General features: G+C 47.8%; 1 protein-coding gene across 2 annotated transcripts in view; it reads right to left on the bottom strand.

The window, feature by feature from the left end:
* Positions 1-7139: 7139 nt before the first annotated feature.
* Positions 7140-20432, bottom strand: part of LOC137524299 (serine protease 33-like) — a 66068-nt gene continuing 52775 nt past the window's right edge. For both annotated transcript variants that reach the window (XM_068244013.1, XM_068244014.1), the window contains exon 5: positions 7140-7548. In XM_068244013.1, the coding sequence (XP_068100114.1) occupies positions 7258-7548 (291 nt within the window). In that variant the 3' untranslated portion in view covers positions 7140-7257. The remainder of the gene's footprint in view (positions 7549-20432) is intronic.

Genomic DNA, 20432 nt, shown 5'->3' with positions numbered 1-20432 from the left:
ACACCTGACCTGATTTAGTAACTACTGTACTAACTAGCACACCTTGGCCCATATGTAGCTGACCTGATTTAGTAACTACTGTACTAACTAGCACACCTTGGCCCATAAGTAGCTGACCTGATTTAGTAACTACTGTACTAACTAGCACACCTTGGCCAATATGTAGCTGACCTGATTTAGTAACTACTGTACTAACTAGCACACCTTGGCCCATATGTAGCTGACCTGATTTAGTAACTACTGTACTAACTAGCACACTTTGGCCCATATGTAGCTGACCTGATTTACTAACTACTGTACTAACTAGCACACCTTGGCCCATATGTAGCTGACCTGGTTTAGTAACTACTGTACTAACTAGCACACCTGACCTGATTTAGTAACTACTGTACTACTAGCACACTTTGGCCCATATGTAGCTGACCTGATTTAGTAACTACTGTACTAACTAGCACACCTTGGCCAATATGTAGCTGACCTGATTTAGTAACTACTGTACTAACTAGCACACCTTGGCCCATATGTAGCTGACCTGATTTAGTAACTACTGTACTAACTAGCACACCTTGGCCCATATGTAGCTGACCTGATTTAGTAATTACTGTACTAACTAGCACACCTTGGCCCATATGTAGCTGACCTGATTTAGTAACTACTGTACTAACTAGCACACTTTGGCCCATATGTAGCTGACCTGATTTAGTAACTACTGTACTAACTAGCACACCTTGGCCCATATGTAGCTGACCTGATTTAGTAACTGCTGTACTAACTAGCACACCTTGGCCCATATGTAGCTGACCTTATTTAGTAACTGCTGTACTAACTAGCACACCTTGGCCCATATGTAGCTGACCTGATTTAGTAACTACTGTACTAACTAGCACACCTTGGCCAATATGTAGCTGACCTGATTTAGTAACTACTGTACTAACTAGCACACCTTGGCCCATATGTAGCTGACCTGATTTAGTAACTACTGTACTAACTAGCACACCTTGGCCCATATGTAGCTGACCTGATTTAGTAACTACTGTACTAACTAGCACACCTTGGCCCATATGTAGCTGACCTGATTTAGTAACTACTGTACTAACTAGCACACCATGGCCCATATGTAGCTGACCTGATTTAGTAACTACTGTACTAACTAGCACACCTTGGCCCATATGCAATTTACTTTTTCTCCTGAGTTTTCTCCTGGGTGATATTTTCATAATTTGTCATAAAATGGCTTTTAAGCCACAGCAAGCAATGTAATACTCAAAATCAATTTGATAGTACTTTTCCACCAACCTTTGGGTACTACCGGTATTTCAATTGTAAAATGCTGATAAGTTATTTTAAAGAGAAGATGAAAATGATCTCCTAGGAGATCTCAGGTGAAAATGTAATTGCATAGGGGCTCTTGGCCCATATGCAATTCACTTTTTATTATCCTAAGTTTTCTTTTGGGTGATAGTTTCAAACCTTGTCAATAAAATGCGTTTTTAAACCACCAGCACGCAAGAAAATACTCAGAATGTTTTTGATAGTACTTTGTCATCTAGTTGTTGGTGCTTTTTCAGTTGCAAACTGATGACAAAGTTATTTTAAAGAGAATTTTTAAAATTATCTCTTAGGAGAAAAAGTAAAAACAATGTGTTAGGAAGAGAAACCGACACTAGATGCGGTTGGTGCCGTGGTCCCACGCCTCTGGTACTGCAGAAACGTGCCCTCTGGGAAGAACATCCATAAACTGTATAAGGCAGAAACAGTGGAACTGAATCAGACAAACAGTACCTTTATTGTGGCCCTATGGGTACAGACAAAGTGGTATGTAGTGATGTGTCAGCTTAATAGTACAGAGCCACAATAATCTAACATGCACACAGACTGTTTCGGATTGGTTAACCCACATAAGTGCATGACATGGATTAATGTGACTCTATGGGGTAGGACTTGAAACACCCACTGTATTGCCTGTTAAAGGATAAATTCTGTATGCGTTCATTGCACTAGCAGCACCATCTTGTGGTTTATTTTGTGCATTACCATTTTTCTGCTAGAGATGATGCTTCATTGCCTCGACTGAGTAACTTCACTGCTAGTGATAGTGAATGAGATTCTGAAGCATTTTCTCAGGCATACAAGTAAAAGAGCTGTGGGGTAAATTTTAGTGCCTGTCCTAGTAGGTAATCATAGAGGGACCCCAACCATTCTCCCAGTATAGGTAGCCAGAGGGTGCCCCCCACCTTCAGTATAGGTAGCCAGACAGTGCCCCTTCCAGAACAGGTAATCAGTTATAGTGGTGCTCACACTGGCATAACAATAGGGGATGCAGCCCCCCTATCCACATTTTTGCAGGGGGGCCCGGTGATTTCTAGTTACGCCCCTGGGTGCTCGGATACCCCCAATCATGAATTCGTGTGATCATGAATTTGACTCCGCCCACTTACAAATTGACTCGTGATCACGATCATGAATAGAAACAGATATCCGACTCGAGTGCGGTTTTGAGTCGAATAACTGCATGTAATCTCAAATCACGAGTCATGATTCGTGATTAAAAACCCGCCGACTTTAACGGTTAATAGCAAAGCCCCCTTACATGCTAGAAATACCAAATTTGCCAGATATGTTAAGAAGAACAGTGGGAACAAGAGGAAAAAAATTCAAAAAGACGATATAGTTTTTGAGAAAATCGATTTTAACCACTACAGGACCGCTCCTCACCAATTGGCGTAGATGCGGTGGCAGCCCCAGAACTGCCTAACGGCGATCGGTGTACAGTCCTGGTGCATGTTTTGCAGGAGATCGCGTGCACCGATCTCACACGCGCAAACTCGCATCTCCGCTTGGCTGACGGAGCTCCAATCCGCCATCAGTCTCGCGGCACGGAGACGGTTAAATGGCAAAACCGACATCTAATAACACTGTACAGCACTGCGATCTAAGGCAGCGCTGTACTGGGGACAGCCGTGTGACACGGCTGTCCCCCTGGGAGGCACTAAATCGATCTGCTGTGATAGGCTGAAGCCTATCACAGCCCATTGCTGTAATTGGCTGACGGGGGGACGGAGGTAGGGAGAATAAAATAAAAAAAATAGTAGTATGTATTTAAAAAAAAGGAAATAAATATTTATTAATAAATAAACATCCCAGCAGGGATGAGAGCCCACTAACAGAGAGCTCTGTCGGTGGGCAGAAAAGGGGGGGGGGGGCTCACTTGTGTGCTGAGTTGTATGGCCCTGCAGCGAGGCCTTAAAGCTGCAGTGGCCTAATTAGCAAAAAATGGCCTGGTCACTAGGAGGGTTTAAGCCCGTGGCCCTTAAGTGGTTAAAGTTTCGAAGGAAAAAAGTATACATTTAAATGTAGTAAATACATTAACTGTCAATTACCACATTTAAAGGACAACTGAAGTGAGAAGTGAGAAGACTATGGAGGCTGACATATTTATTTCCTTTTTTTAAGCAATACCAGTTGCCTGGCAGCCCTGCTGATCTATTTGGCTGCAGTAGTGAGTGAATCAGACCAGAAACAAGCATACAGCTAATCTTGTCAGAAACACCTGATCTGCTGCATGCTTGTTCAGGGTCTATGGCTGAAAATATTAGATGCTGAGGATCAGCAAGACCACCAGGCAACTTGTATTGCTTAAAGTGAACCTCCAGACTAAAAATCGACTCAGCAGCACTGAAAAGGCCTGGTGTTTCTTTAACAGTTTCACAGCATCAGAACTTTGTCTCTCCTATACATGACTCATTTTTAGCTGCACAGAAGAAAACTGTTCTGCTGTTTTGGTGCAAATTTTTTTTTTTTTACATTTTGAATTTGACATTTGAAGCCTAGCGCCTGCAGCTGGGAGGGGTTATCAGGACACAGGACAGTTGGAACTGTGTCTTTTGCTCCTTGTCACCTCCTTTCAACCAAAAAGATGGCTGCCCCCATGACAAAGATGGCAGCCTCATGAAATTACAAACATTTGCCTGTTCTTTTAAAATAGGGTGGGTAAGAGATTATATTACCTATCTATTCTAATTAACATAACTAATGTAACTTAATAACATTATGTTTGTTTAGGCTGAAGTTCCCCTTTAAAAGGAAATAAATATGGCAGCCTCCATATCCCTCTCCCTTCAGTTGCCCTTTAAATGTATTCTATTTTCCTTTGAAACTTTAATATCGATTTGGTGTTTCTAGCATGTAAGGGGGCTTTGCTATTATTAACCACTAAAGTCAGGGTTTTTTTAATCACGAATACCGACTAGTGATCATGAGTCGGATAACGAATGCATTCATGAGTGCATTCGTGATCGGCATTCGCGATTGAGAGCCGATCACGATTGCCGATTACGACCACATGATTGACAAAAACGACTCGTGATCACAAGTTACTCGTGATCATGTGGTTGTGACGAGCACCGCTGGTCAGTTATCCCGCATGGGAGTTTTCACATTTTCAATGTGAAAAAAAATTGTGCATTTTATACAGTGTACAGAACAGTCAAGGGGACATGATCTACATATGTGGGAAAAAAGTGTTTGCGATCTATTTAAAAAGGGGCCCTTCATAGTGAAGTAGTTACGGCAAACTCTATATCTGCATTTAAAGAGGACTTGTACTTGTTCCTTCAATTGAGGGCTTATTCACAGTGGGACATTGCATTGTAATGCGGCATTAAAGTCACAATGCAGCATTACACCGCAATGCAAAAAAAGGTGGCAATGCACGTTAACGCTGCCTTACCGTCGCATACAGTAGGTACAGTAAAGCATACAGGCAATGAAAAGTATGCTTTCCTGTACCTGGTAATGTGTGCTTTTTGCGGTAATGCACTGCAAGCAGTGCATTACCATAGCGCTACATGTTACAATCAGTGCTTTAGCTAAGGAGCTATGGGCCCCGGTGCAAGGTTTACATTGGGCCCCCCAAGCGCTCTATACATAACAATTGATACGACGCACCAAAACCTGCCAATGGCAGCCACAGTGTCAGAGGTGCAAGAAGGGGATGGGGAACAGTTTGTTAATGATTACTACAAATAAAAGCACCTATAGAAGTGATTATTACCAGCATATGACCAGATAGAATGACCAGCATATGACCATGATAGAAAAATCGGAAGTGCCCTGCGCAGTCCACTCCGGCCCACGTGGCGGTGATTGACAGGTCGCTCTGACGTCATTGCCGGGGACCGGGTCGGAGCTCTGGCGAACGGCTGTGAGCAGAGCTGCAGCGAGGGAGGTCCTGGGAGCTTGGGGCTGGAGGAAGCCCCCGGTAAGTAGCATTTATCTTCTTTATTCTTTATTCTCTCTCTCTCTCTCTCTCTCTCTCTCTCTCTCTCTCTCTCTTTCTCTCTCTCTCTCTCTCTCTCTCTCTCTCTTCTCTCTCGTACAAAAGTTCTGAATGAACGACCATATACAATTCCGCGGAGAGCGGTGACCATCCATACTAGAGAGAGATGAATCTACCTGGCTATCTGGGGTTCTCTTCGGACAACTGTTGAACACAAAAGGCAAGGCCATCCCTGGGTGGACTTGAACCACAAACCTTTTGGCTAACAGCCAAATGCATTAACCAATTGCACCACAGAGACTGTGCATGCAGTTGCTGCTAAATGGCTATCAGGGGTTTTCTTTGGACAACTTTTGAACACAAAAGGCAAGGCCGACCCTGGGTAGGTTTGAACTACCAACCTTTCAGTTAACAGCCAAATGTGCTAACCAATTGCACCACAGAGACTGTGCATGCAGTTGCTGCTAAATGGCTATCTGGGGTTCTCTTTAGTCAACTGTTGAACACAAAAGGCAAGGCCATCCCTGGGTGGGTTTTGAACCACCAACCTTTCAGTTAACAGCCAAATGCACTAACCAATTGTACCACAGAAACTGTGTCTTTTGGATGGAGGAAGTAAGTCTGCTCCAAGAAGTTTAACACCACTTTTTCCTACAGCAAAGCATTCACTGTGTAGCAGTATAGTGGTGAGCATAGCTGCCTTCCAAGCAGTTGACCTGGGTTCGATTCCTGGCCAATGTATGTGAGTTTGCTTTTGACATCCCTGGAAGACAAGATCCATGGAGAAGGGTGGAGGGTTTTTATCTGTGTATTTGGTTTCAAATCCGGATATCTGCAATATCCACGGATATCAGTGTCAGGCGTCCAAATATCCGCAGATAGCTATCCAGATTTTTTTTAAAAATCCGGAATCCGAATCGGATAGCGTAAAAAAGTTAGGCTATCCGGGTTACCCGGATATCCAGAATCCGGATGAGCATCCCTGTGGGGTGAGCTGCATTATAAGAGTTTATAACGCAGCTCCCCATGTCCCACTGTGAATGCAGCCTGAAGGGCATCTATGGCTTTAATTACTAGGGAGTGTGGATCCAGGGATTTATCTGACTGCCCTCTGGATTGGCAAAGGAATCTTCCCCTTTTAAGTCTGATTGGCTGAGGCCTTGTAAGGTTTCTCGCCGTCCCCTGGATCAACTGGGATATGTGCGGGTTTTTACTCGTGGTTGAACTTGATGTCTTTCTTCAACCAAACTAACTATGATACCTGCTTCCTATAGCTATATATTTCTCTGTATTGGCATGTAACCCTGCCCAACCAGTGATTTTTAGCCCAGGCAATTTAGTTATGCAGCTTTCTGCTCCAGAACATTATGGGAGACCAGGTGTTCTATTTGCTCATTTCAGAACACACAACAAACAAACATTCTGCAGTGATACTCCAAGTCAGTATATCCTCGGCAAATTGCAAACATCAGACCATAAAGAAATTCTTATACTGGATCCCACATTTTCAGGATTCACTGTCCATCTAGCAAGCAAATGAACAATTCTCCAGACTTAACAGGTAATAGGATTCCAGTGGCCATATGCAATTAACTTTTTCTCCTGAGTTTGCTCCTAGGAGATAAGTTTTCATCTTTGATTTAAAATAGCATTTTAGCACTTTGCAATGGAAAAACACCAAAAAATTGGTGAAAAAGCACTAGCAAAATTACTTTGAGTATTTGTTTGCTTGCTGGTTGATTAAAAAGCATTTTTATTTAAAAGTTTTGATAATATCACCTAGGAGAAAATCTACGTGAAAAAGTGAATTGATTATAGGCCCAGGTATCAGTATTGCTGTGATAATCAGTGACAAACGATATCATGGGGGAAATCTCCCTTTATTAATTTATTCAACTAAAAATAATTTTGGGATATTCCTCCACCTTCGTAGACTATAAGCACCACCTTTTATAGTGTTATTCTATACTGTTGGAAGTTCATGAGCTATATACTGTGTGAGCAAGAAGTAAAGTCCCCAGAAGAAGGCTTGTCCATGTGATGCTTGGAACATCAGTGTGCCCAGCACATGGGATTGATGGTTCTGGTATATTTTGCAGATTGGTGAAAGTCACATTTTGGACATTTGTGCGGATCCATGACTCATAGTACATCACACTGGTATAGACTCCAGGATATTCTGGAACAGCACAGCCTTTCCCCCAGCTTACGACACCGGACTGGTACCAGACACCTCTCACTCTACACACCAGGGGTCCACCGGAGTCACCCTACAAGACAATAAATGCCAAACAACAGTTAAAGGTGGAACAATGAAGAGGGAAGGCTGAGGAGGTCATTCATTATATATTATGAATACCATATATACTTGCATCATATAAGCTGACCCATTCATAAGACAAGGTACACTCTTTCCTCACAGAAACAAGTAAAAAAGTGATAGATTTGTGTATAAGCCCCCTCCCTAATATAGCCCACCTCCAACAGTATAAATAGCCCGATGGACCCTCAGTATGAGGCATACGCCTAGTCAGTATATATAGCCATATATGCCCTCAGTATTAGGCAGCAAGACTCCCTCTCCATAGAGAGTTGTAGCCTCAGTATTGGTCAGCCCCCTCTCCATAGCCATATGTGGCTGTAGTATTGGCCTGCCCCCCCATAGTCCATTGTGCTCCCCGTTATGAGGCAGCCTCCCCTCACATGAAAAGGCATTAGTGCAGTAGGTGCCCCCCAAAGTCCCCCAGCTACTTGCAGAGTGGAGCGTGTAGCAGTCTTACCTGTCAGCACCGGGAAGCCATCTTTAACCCGTCTATACCAGTTGCTGTGTCTCAAGGCACCACTGGAGGGCGACATAGAAAGCAACACACAGGCTGAAGATTAATTCCTGGTGCTGATGTCACTGGTGCATGCTCTGCTCTGCAAATGCCTCCCCTCCAATCTGCTCTGCAGGCCAGCCAGGCTAAGGATCTCCGGTGCCGACTCCGCAGGCTTGCTCAGCTATGGTGTCTCTACTGGAGCCTGCAAATTACTGCTGCACTCCCTAAAAACTGACCCTCTCAGCAGGCCAACTCCCTCCAATCTGACCCTCTCAGCAGGCCAACTCCGTCACACTTGGCTCTACAGGCATCACTGCCACAATGTTTACCGCTCCAATCTGCTCGGCACTTTTCAACTGGTGCAAAGCAGGGATGGTTGTAGTCAGCCAACTTCGCTACGCTGGAAGTACGCGTAGTTTTACGCAATTACGCTTCGCCGAACTACGGCTTAGAAATCAAATATTCGCTTTGTATGCTTCTCGTAGACTACACGTTAAAATACGCAATTATGCGTAGTGTGAAGCGTAGCGTATGCTTATGCCCGTATGCAGAAAATTGTACGCATTAATTACTCTGTAAATGCGTATACCGGGAACTCTTCTATGCGTACATTCCCCTTTCCAATGCGTAAATTTGTGAGCATACCCTCGCACGCGGAAAAATAGACGCGAGTAACGCATTCGTAGTTCAGGTACTTCACTACGCGTAAATTTGTAAGCGTAGTTTTGAAACTTCACCTACGAACTATGATGCGTAGATGCGAACTACGATGCGTAAATTTGCCCTGGCGTAGTTTCCGATCATCCCTGGTACAAAGGAGGTGATCTTCATTTAAGCAGAAGGGGTAACTTTTCAGAACATTTTGAATGCTGAAAAATTCAGCTTACACATGAGTATATACGGTATTGTGCAGATATCTCCCACCATACCCATTTTATGTAAATCTGGAGTGTATGTGGGTCCTTTTTTCTTCCCAATGCTATTCTGCCCATTTCATAATCCATATTTTCTAATCTTTGTCATTTATGTGTTTTGTTTTGTTATTGTTTTTTATTAAATAAATATATTGGTTAAACAAAAGGTGGTAAATGGTTGACTGTGGCTAAACAAACCAGATTCAACACCTAAACTAATTAAAGTGGGCCCACATGAAAAATACAAGATTTCAGAAATAAAATGTATTTTCTAAATTATAATAATAAATAGCAGCCTTTTTTCAGCTGCATGATGACAAATATAAAATATTTTACATTTATTGGAGGAACCCCTCCCTTCCTTTCATATTGCCGGGACAGAATCCGGCAGACTGGTGGAGGAGATTAAAAACAAAACACAGGCTGCTACTGATGATGTCACAGGGGAGATGATCTCAGCTTGTGTGAGATTTCACATAGACAACGCCCCTGTGAGGGAGGGTAGCTGATGACAAACACACCCATGACCTAAAACCTCCTACTAAGCTCAGAAGTAATGGCTCCCACCTGTATAACCCTAGGTGTGAAAAGAGAAGGGTGAAAAGCATGCACTGAATTGCTCATAGGCTTGAAGGAGTGTTTATTTATCTTTGTATGTGTCAGAGTAGTGCAACTAAATGATTTAAATTAAAAAAATGTTTGGTTTGGGTCCGCTTTAAATGCACACCGAAGCTCTCTTCTAAAGCTAGAAAACTCTTACAGTACCTTAAGATGAGGAAAATATTTGAGAGAGGAGGATATAATTTACCAGTAGCTCCTGTACAAAAGCATTAAGGTGGCCACATAGAGAAGGCATTTGTCATAATTCAGCTTTATGTGAGAAATGGTGGCTTCCCACAATGCCTCTCTACTGAATATGCAAATTATCTCTTTAACCACTCTGAGTCTGCGACTGCTTTACCCAGAATTGCTGCCGCAGATTGGCTCTCCTGGGACCGCCTAACCCAGGATTGCGTCATATTGCAATGCGCGAGATTTACAGGGAAAAAGCGATCGCTCTGCGCCCGTTCCCTGCAGAGATGGCCGCAGCGATCAGCCTGCTAGTCCACGATCGCCGCTAGCAGGCTGTTAGAAAACAAAAAATAAATGTATTTACATATACAGTGCTGCTATCTACTGCATGCTGTACAGGGACAGTTCTGTCACTGAGCTGTCCCCAGGAGAGTCAGGGAAATGGATCCCTCTCATAGGCTGATGCTTATGAGAGGTGATCAAGATGATTGGATCTCAGGGAAGGGGGTAGGCATAAATTTAAATAAAATAGTGATCTCTGCCGGCTCTGCTCTACTGTGCAGGAGACTTGCACATGCGCAGTAGAACGGGCCGAAAGTGATTGGCTATTTCTGCCTATCTCCGAGCGGAGAGCCGATACTGAGGCGGAAAGGTAAATATTTACATCCCCGCTGTTCGGAGAGCTCTATCTCCGCCGCCGTGGGACAGAGGAGGACAGGGGAAGCCTTGATAGGATCCGGAGGCTTCCCCCAGCCCAGGTGAGTACCCCCCAGGGGAGGTTTTTCTCATTACAGGTTTTCTTTAAAATCACAGTAAAAATCACATAAAATACACAAAATCCATAAAGTAAAGATTTTATGTGATTTTTACCGTGGTTTTATTGACAGTGAATTGGAAAAAGTGTTCAGCAAGCACTCAGCAATCACAAGTGCTCACAAAAGCACTTATAGTATGGATCCAGCCTTAAAGCTGCAGTGGCCTAAATTGTAAAAAATCGCCTGGTCACTAGGAGGTTGTAAACCTGTGGTCCTCAAGAAGTTAAGCCAGGCTTATATCCAGAACCGCTGGTGTATAGCAAGCCTATAGCTTATGTTTTACAGAGCCACATCTACCCCACACACAGATAGCATAGGCTTGCTAATATACCAGTGGTTCTGGATGTAAGCCTGGATTCAAAGGCATAAAGAGATGATTAGCATATTTAGTAGTGATGCATTGTGGGAAGCCACTGTTTCTCAGTTAAAGATGAATTATTGCAAATACCTTCCATTTTAAGAAGGCAAATTATGATGATATGTTTCTTTTTAGTTGGAAGGCTTTTTGGTCTGTTTTAGTCCCACATACTTTGCCAGTGGTTCTGGGTCACCCTGAGCTGCTTTGGGAACTCAGATTTCCACTCAATGGGCCGCATCCAATTCACTTTTTTTTTTTACCTTAAGTTTTCTCCTAGGAGTTAATTTTTGTTTAAAATTACATTTGCACTCTGCAATTAAAAATGTACCAAAACCAGATGCTCACATGGAGGTTGCCATTTACCTCCACTTCAGTACTCATAAAACCCCAAAGCAGTGATTCTCTGAGTAGCAGGGTAAGGGAGGCCCCTAGTGATGTCACTTATGAAGGATACTGAGAGCTTTCTTGCCTCCTTGCGATCTAGTAATTAACTTTTCACCTGTCACCTCATTCCACCTACAGAAACTGCAGAAGGTCTTATCAGAGCTTACTCATGCCAGCTCTGAATCAGCAGAGTGCAATGTCCATCCAGGAGTCTTATTCTCAACATCAGCAGAATAGTATTACAACAGGATAATGTAGGTGTGATAAGTAGATAGGCAAAATGCAAAGCAGGCAATTTGGGTGCCTGCTAGCGCCAGAAGTTTGGGAGCTGCCATAAGCACCTATTGAAAATATCGGCATTGGCTATCATTCATAAAGCATTTCCGCATGCGGAAATGCTAAAAACAGCTGACTTTACCGACCACTCGGCAAAGTCAGCATTCATAAAGCCTCTTTCTGCATAAAAAAATGACACTACCGAGCAGAGTGATAAATCACCGCCTTGTGCGGTGATTATCCGAACAAATGTAGCAAAATGTTCATTCATAAAGATTACCGCAAGCGGTGAGAGGTCGGAAAGTCCCGCTCCCTCTGATGTGGCGATACCAATGCAAGTGAATGGAGACACACAGACCTCCCAGGCAGCTGCAGCAGAGCGGAACACGGAGAAATGTATCAACTCAGCAACTTCCGTGTCTCCGCCTGCCTACCGCCAGCCTACCGCCTGCCTAGTTCGGGGAATCTCCGCACTGCCACCACACCTGGATGTTTTTTTATGAATTCCCACCCAGAAGTCTAAAACACCGCCAGCGGTGTTTTCCCGCACTGATTCCCCGTACCGACAGCTCCTTTATGAATGATAGCCATTGAGGGGTAATATGAACGCTATTTATCAGGCGCCACAGCTGACCAAGTTATGCCTCAATATCAATATTTCCATAGGTGTCTATCACGGTGCCCGATAAATTTTGTCTATTTTTCCTGGGGAGAGGGGGGGGGGGGGGTTTGGTGATTTGCGGCGGGGGAAGGGTGTTAAGCTTAGGTGTAAAGTGGGGCTTTATGGTTCGGCATCGGGTAGGTAGTTTGGGCGGGAAAATGGATTTACACTTAGGCATCAGGCAGGTAGTTTGTGCCGGGGTGGGGGTGTGTGTTGGGATAAGGTCAGGCATCAGGTGTGCAGTTTGTGTGTGCGTGGGGGGGGGGTTACGTTTAGGAGTCAGTTAGGTAGGTTGTGGGAGGGAGGGTTAGAGTTAGGCGTTAGGTGGGAGGGTTCTGTGTGAGAGTAGGGCTAGATTTAGAGTAAGTTTTTAGAAATGAAACAACAACTTTAGTTACATTTGAATGACTTAGAGAGATGTGAGGTTTGTTGTGATCCCTACACTTTCCTCTACTTCAAATGGCCATACTTTTGTCAATTTTGTGGCCCACTCAACCATCCATAATTTTACTGGAACAAATGAAAATCAGTTCCGCAACAAGCATGTGCGACCAACAATTTTACTATTTGCAGACCAAAATCAGTCAAATATGTTGATTGAATGTGCTGGGAAATCTCGGGCTGATGTGGTCGATTTGGGTGCGTGTAATGGTGTGTGATCTTGCAACAATCGATGAATGCAAAGGAACCCCTGGCCACTGTCCTCCCAAATGTAAATGTGCCCCCCGGGGCCCATGCATTCATATGTCACATGCTTCAGCTGCCTCGACCGTCCAGCTGCTCCAAGTCTTGCTCATTGCTTTTCCACTGCCAGGCACGTGTGTGACGTCACATGCGCCACATGCTATATGCAAAAACCACATGCGATGCTCTTGGGGAAGCAGTGGACTAGACCGGGAGCAGCTGGACTTCCGCAGCAGCTGGAACAGGTGAGAATTGAATGAGGGGCAAATTAACATTTGGGTGGACAGCAGCCAGGTGACAGAGGCAGTATCACAAGCAGTGATGCTCATCCGAGCTAGGATATCCGAGTTACTCGGATATCCTAGCTCTTTTTTCACTATTCGAGCTCGAATACCGAGCTCGAATAGTATTAGCTATCCGGGCTGTGCTATCCGAGCGCACTAGGATAGCAAGCAGATATCCGGAGATATCCTATAGCTATCCGAGCTCGGATAGCGTCACGAGCTCGGATAGCGTCACGGCAGACGTCATCTCGAGTCCTCACAAGCGAATCAGAGGGCTCCAAGCCCTCTGACTGTAGCCAATCACAGAGGGGGAGCCTGGCCAAGCCCCCCTCTATAAATAGCGGGCGCCATCTTGCCTCACTCGACCTGCTTGCGACTTACTGACTGATTGTACTGAGAGAACTGCTCCAGTGCTTTTTGTCTGTGTGCAAGTGCATTGCTATTGTTCTAAACCTAGCGTTTTTACACTCCAACACTTGATTTCAACTGTATTACTTTGTATTGTAGATAGATTGTATTTTAGGCAGTTTAGTTTGTGTGATTAGGGAAGGGACTAGGGAGGGAGAGAGACTGTCACTGGTGCTGCTGCAGGCCTGTAGCCAGCAGCTAGGCCCTGTGCCTAGGCAAGGCAGCCTGCCCTGCTCTGTGCTCTAGTCTCTAGTTACCTTACCTGTGCTCTCACCTGTCCTACTCTACTCCTGTACTACTACTACTACTTCTGTGTTAGATAGATTTGTACTATTTTGTAGTTAGCAAGGCCCAGGTTTACTGCTATACCTGTCCTGCTGTATCTGCTCTCTGTAATCTTGTCACACCTTTTCTATTATTTAGCTAGATTCTTCTATTGTTTAGTTTGTAGTACTGTAGTGTACTCTAGACTGTGTATAGGGACCATCCGTCACCGCGTTACCTAGGGTCTTTGTGTGCGCAGTGCACGTCTGCGCTGTCCGCACCCTCTCGTTAGTGATACACCCGTCCTATTGTTTATATATTACTTCTATTGTGTATTCGCTGACTTGTACTCTAGTCTGTGTATAGGGACACCGTCAGTCAGCGTCAGCTAGGGTCTTTGTGTGCGCAGTGCACATCTGCACTGTCCGCACCCTCTCGTTAGTGCTACACTCGTCCTATTTTTTTCTATTACTTCTATTGTGTATTTGCTGACTTGTACTGTAGTCTGTGTACAGTATAGGGACACCATCAGTCAGCGTCAGCTAGGGTCTTTGTGTGCGCAGTGCGCACTCTCTTGTTAGCGCTACACCGATCTCTGCTGTAGAGTACACCTGTCCGTCACCTCACACACCCACCACCACCAGTCCCACCCCATTAAAGTACCCCACTTGTCCCACCCGCCTTTACATACATACTTTTTTTTTTCATTTGTATAATATTAAAAATATACAATGTCTGGCAGTTGGCACTGGCAGCCGCGGTTTGGGCAGGGGCAGCAAGGGCATCGCCAAGAGAGGAGGTCGTGGGCGTGACAGCCGCGCCACCACCACCATGCGCAGTTCTGCGTCTGCACCAGTGGCTATTCTGCCATTAGCCACTGGCCGTGGACGCCTTGGTCGCCCAACAGCTGGGAGTCACGCTGCAGAGACACAGCAGCAGCAGCATGTGGCCCAGATGTTCCTCCCACCGCCAGGTCGTAGCCGTCCTATTGAGGAGAAGGACGCAGACGCTGTGGTGGAACTGATGGTGGATGAGCAGGCCACCATTAGCTCTGGAACCGAGTCCTCCACCCCCGCCACCACTCCTGTTCGCAAGAGCAGCAGCAGCCGACCAGCACTGCCTGGGGAGCAGGAGGAGGAGGAGGAGTGCAGTTCTCCAGCCCCAGCAGGTGACACCAGCACCCTGTCACTCAGCACCTTGTTATCCCCAAGCACAGCGGGGTTATGGAGTGCTGTTGCGGCAGAATTGGCGGAGGAAGGAATGCTGATGGGCACTTTGGGGGATGATGCTTTGGACAGTCAGACAGTGGTGACTGTCCATCCGCCCATGCATGCAGAAGGGGAGTTTGGGGGATCCCAGCAGGACATGTTTGTGGAGGGGGAGGATGATGATGACAGGGTGAAGGACAAAGACTGGGTGCCAGGTCCTGGGAGTGGGGATGTCATCAGCTCTGAGGTGGAGGAGGCGGATGCGTCTGTGGGCCTTGCTAGAAGGATCAGTATCGCAGGCATGGGCAGGATCACAAGTGGGCGTGGTATGCAGGCCACACAGCGTGCTGATCAGGAGACAAGTTCTGCCAGTGCCACCACCAGCCGCACCAAGAACCCCCCCCAACCACCACAGGGAGACCAGCGGCAGCAGCACCTTCCAGCCGAAGGGGCAACTTCACCTCCCCAATATGGAATTTTTTCACCCTGCCATATTTGGAGTGCAAGTATGCCACCTGCAACCAGTGCCGCCAGCAGCTCAGCAGAGGGAAGGAGCCCTCTGCGTTTGGCACCACCTCTCTGGTCAACCATCTTGCAGGGAAACACTTTCACGAGCATGAGGAGTTCGTGAAGTTGAAGGAAGCTGGCAGTGGCAGACCCGCCACCACTGCGAAACCGTCGGCAGCAGCCACCCGCCCTCCTCCACCTCCTCCAGCAGCACCAGCAGGAGTGCGTCAGCAACGCACTGCTCCTCCTCCCTCTGCAACTCCTGCCGCCGACACTGAGGCCTGTTCTGGCAGCCAGTCCTCAGTGGCCTCTTCTGCTCCTGCCACTGATTCCCATGCCAGCAAAAGGCCTCGCCAGACCCTGCTCAGCGACACCTTCCAGGGGGTGGTCAGGGTTCTGCCTCCCAGCAGCCGTCGCATGCGTCAGCTGAACGGCTTGCTGGCACGGGCCATGTGCTCCCAAGTCCTGCCTTATTCCCTTGTGCAGGAGGGGAGCGACATGCGTGCGCTCCTGACGTGTGCAGCCCCCGATTGGCCAATCCCCAGCCGACATTTTTTCTCACGCACGGCCATCCCTGCACTTCACCGCTCTGTGATGGCCAATGTCGGGAGAGGGCTGGAGCACGCGGTGGGTCAACGGGTCCACGTCACCATGGACTCGTGGAGAAGCCAGTTTGGGACAGGCCGCTATCTGTCCTTCACCGCGCATTGGGTCAGCTTGGTGGAAGGGGGTGAGGAGGGGGGAGCAGCATCGGGCACTGTCAGAGCAGCAGCACCAACAACGCAGTGGGTGGTGCCACCATGCAGGGTCAGCGGAACAGCAGCAGGTTCCTCTGATCCGCTTCCATCCTCCGGCACACCAGCCCAAACCCCCCGCCTCAGCAGCAGCGTGAAGCCCCGCCACTGCCAAGCGCTGCTGGAATTGGTTAGCCTGGGGAAGACCAAACTGACGGCGAACTACGTCCTGGCCAAACTCCGAGAGCAGGAGAGGAATTGGCTGACCCCAAGAGGCCTCAGAGTCGGAGAGGTGGTGTCTGACAATGGGGCAAACCTGGTTGCTGCCATCAGCAGGGGAGACCTGACCCACATCCCCTGCCTGGCGCATGTCCTGAACCTGGTAGTCCAAAAGTTCCTGCGGACCTACCAGGGGATGGACCGACTCCTTGAGGCGGCAAGGAAGGTCGTGCGTCATTTCCGGCTCTCACCTGCCGCTGTTGCGAGCCTGGAAGAGGTGCAGAAGGAGCTGCACCTGCCACAGCACCAGCTCATGATTGATGTTCCAACTCGCTGGAACTCCACCCTGGCGATGTTGGAGCATCTGGTTGAACAGAGGCAGGCTGTCAGCCAGTACCTTGCACGTGCAACAGTTTCCTCCATCACTGCAACTTGGCGTGCCGCCACCAACCATCCATCATCTCCACAGAGGACTGGGGGCACATGCAGCAGGTGTGTTCAGTCCTGGCACCCTTCCTGCAGGCCACCAACATGGTCAGCAGGGACCATGCAATGGTGTGCGAGTGGGTCCCCTTGGTGTGTGTGCTGGACAGGGCCCTGTATGCACTGGTGGAAGAGGGAGCGGCAGCCTTGGACCAGCAGGAGCTGCAGGGAGCTTCACAGGCCACTTCTGAGGAGGAGGAGGGCTTGGAGTTGGTGGAGGTCCCTGAGCTTGCTGCTGATGAGGGGGAGCAGCAGAGCGCAGCTGGACTGGTGCGGGGGTGGAGAGAGGATGAGGTGGAGGAGGCAGAGGAGGACAGCAATGTCGGCTCTGGGGCTGCCGATGATGTGCCAACAGACGTGGCCAGACTCTTCCCAATGGCAGCGCACATGCTGAGGTGCCTGCGCAAGGACCCAAGGGTGATCCAGATGAAGCAGAGGGAGGACATCTGGATCTGCATGACGCTGGACCCACGTCTGAAGGGGAAGCTCAGCCAGTTCCTGCCTGCAGGAGGAGACCGTGCGCAACAAATGAGGGATTTGCAGCTGTCCCTTGTTGAGCGCTTGGAGGAAGCCTTCCCTCAGACATCCACCCCCACTGTCCAGCCAGCACAGAGACAGCAGCAGGTGCCTGCATCCACCAGCAGCAAGCGCACGCGCACCACAGACCTGCTGTCTCTGACCCAAGAGCTCTACATGAGTGTAGAGCTGCCAAGGACTAGAGAGGAGGTGCCTGCAACAGCATCCTTCTCCAGTCACAGGCAGCGCTTGACCCGCATGGTGGCTGACTACATGGGGTCCTTCAGCGGGCTTGACAGCGTGGCCCCTGGTGATCCCATTGAGATGGAGCAGTGCTGTCCAACTTCGCGGGCATAGAGGGCCGGTTTTTTTCCAGGCCACATGGTGGAGGGCCGGCAGACAACCCCCCCCCCCCCCCGAAAAAAAAATCTAGCAGCAGTTTCCCCACAAAATGCACTCAGATTGGCTGAAGATGGACCCACAATATGCTGTCAGATTGGCTGCAGATGGACCCACAATATGCTGTCAGATTGGCTGCAGATGGACCCACAAAATGCTGTCAGATTGGCTGCAGTTGGATCCACAAAATGCTGTCAGATTGGCTGCAGATGGACCCACAAAATGCTGTCAGATTGGCTGCAGATGGACCCACAAAATGCTGTCAGATTGGCTGCAGATGGACCCACAAAATGCTGTCAGATTGGCTGCAGATGGACCCACAAAATGCTGTCAGATTGGCTGCAGATGGACCCACAAAATGCTGTCAGATTGGCTGCAGATGGACCCACAAAATGCACTTACATTGGCTGCAGATGTACCCACAAAATGCTGTCAGATTGGCTGCAGATGTACCCACAATATGCTGTCAGATTGGCTGCAGATGGACCCACAGAATGCTGTCAGATTGGCTGCAGTTGTACCCACAATATGCTGTCAGATTGGCTGCAGATGTACCCACAAAATGCTATCAGATTGGCTGCAGATGGACCCACAGAATGCTGTCAGATTGGCTGCAGATGTACCCACAATATGCTGTCAGATTGGCTGCAGATGGACCCACAGAATGCTGTCAGATTGGCTGCAGTTGTACCCACAATATGCTGTCAGATTGGCTGCAGATGTACCCACAATATGCTGTCAGATTGGCTGCAGATGGACCCACAAAATGCACTCAGATTGGCTGCAGATGTACCCACAAAATGCTGTCAGATTGGCTGCAGATGTCCCCACAAAATGCACTTTCATTGGCTGCAGATGTCCCCACAAAATGCACTTACATTGGCTGCAGATGTCCCCACAAAATGCACTTACATTGGCTGCAGATGTCCCCACAAAATGCACTTACATTGGCTGCAGATGTCCCCACAAAATGCACTTACATTGGCTGCAGATGTCCCCACAAAATGCACTTACATTGGCTGCAGATGTCCCCACAAAATGCACTTACATTGGCTGCAGATGTCCCCACAAAATGCACTTACATTGGCTGCAGATGTCCCCACAAAATGCACTTACATTGGCTGCAGATGTCCCCACAAAATGCACTCAGATTGGCTGCAGATGTCCCCACAAAATGCTGTCAGATTGGCTGCAGATGTACCCACAAAATGCTGTCAGATTGGCTGCAGATGTCCCCACAAAATGCACTTACATTGGCTGCAGATGTACCCACAAAATGCTGTCAGATTGGCTGCAGATGTCCCCACAAAATGCACTTACATTGGCTGCAGATGTCCCCACAAAATGCACTTACATTGGCTGCAGATGTCCCCACAAAATGCACTTACATTGGCTGCAGATGTCCCCACAAAATGCACTTACATTGGCTGCAGATGTCCCCACAAAATGCACTTACATTGGCTGCAGATGTCCCCACAAAATGCACTTACATTGGCTGCAGATGTCCCCACAAATCGCTGTCAGATGGTCTGCTGTAATGTAATATTTCCAGCCCCCCTCCGCTCCTCTCCTCTCCTCTCGTTCCCCCGTGCTGCCGCCGCCACACCTCAGATCAGCCGCGGGTAGGAGATAGCAACCAGCCACACCAGCGCTCGGCAGCCGCGCGGTGAATTTAAATGCACGAAGTGACATCATCGGTCACGTCCCGCATTTAAAGTCCCCCGTGCGGCTGCCGTGCGCGGTGTAGCTGGTTCCTATCTCCTGCTCGCCGCCGGTCTGAGAGTTGAGGCAGCGGCTGCACGGGGGAACTAGGGGAGATTAGCGGAGGGGGGCTGTAATTTATTACATTATATCAGAGGAATGGGGGAAAAAGTTTAAAAAAAAAAAAAAAAAAAAAAAAAAGCTCTGGGGACACGGAGGCTAACACTGCCACAGCAAGGGGGGCCGCAGCAGAAGGCCTGGCGGGCGGATGCGGCCCGCGGGCCGCCAATTGGACAGCACTGCATGGAGTATTGGGTCAAGCACCTGCCGATCTGGAGCGAGCTTGCGCAGTATGCCCTCGAAGTGCTCTCCTTCCCCCCTTCCAGCGTACTGTCAGAGCGTTGCTTCAGTGCAGCCGGTGGAGTCATCGCTGAGAAGCGATCTCATCTGTCTCACAAGTCTGTGGACAGACTAACGTTTCTCAAAATGAACCAGGCTTGGGTGGAAGGCGAATTCCTGGCCCCTGTTGTCGGCGAGAGGGGGACATGAAGTGGCGCACACACACATTACACCTGCTGCTGCTGCTGCTGTATTTCTTCCTGCTGTCTGTGTGTCTCCACTGCCAGGGAACACATTACAAGGTGCTGCTGCCCATGCGCCACCAGCTATTACGCTCAAAAATAGCTACATTAATTTGAAGAAAAAAAATTGTAATTATTTTAGAGGTG

Source organism: Hyperolius riggenbachi, chromosome 7 (genome assembly GCF_040937935.1).
Source record: "Hyperolius riggenbachi isolate aHypRig1 chromosome 7, aHypRig1.pri, whole genome shotgun sequence".
NCBI lineage: Eukaryota > Metazoa > Chordata > Amphibia > Anura > Hyperoliidae > Hyperolius > Hyperolius riggenbachi.
Note: the sequence above shows the minus strand (reverse complement) of the source record. Positions and strands in the feature narration are given on the sequence as shown.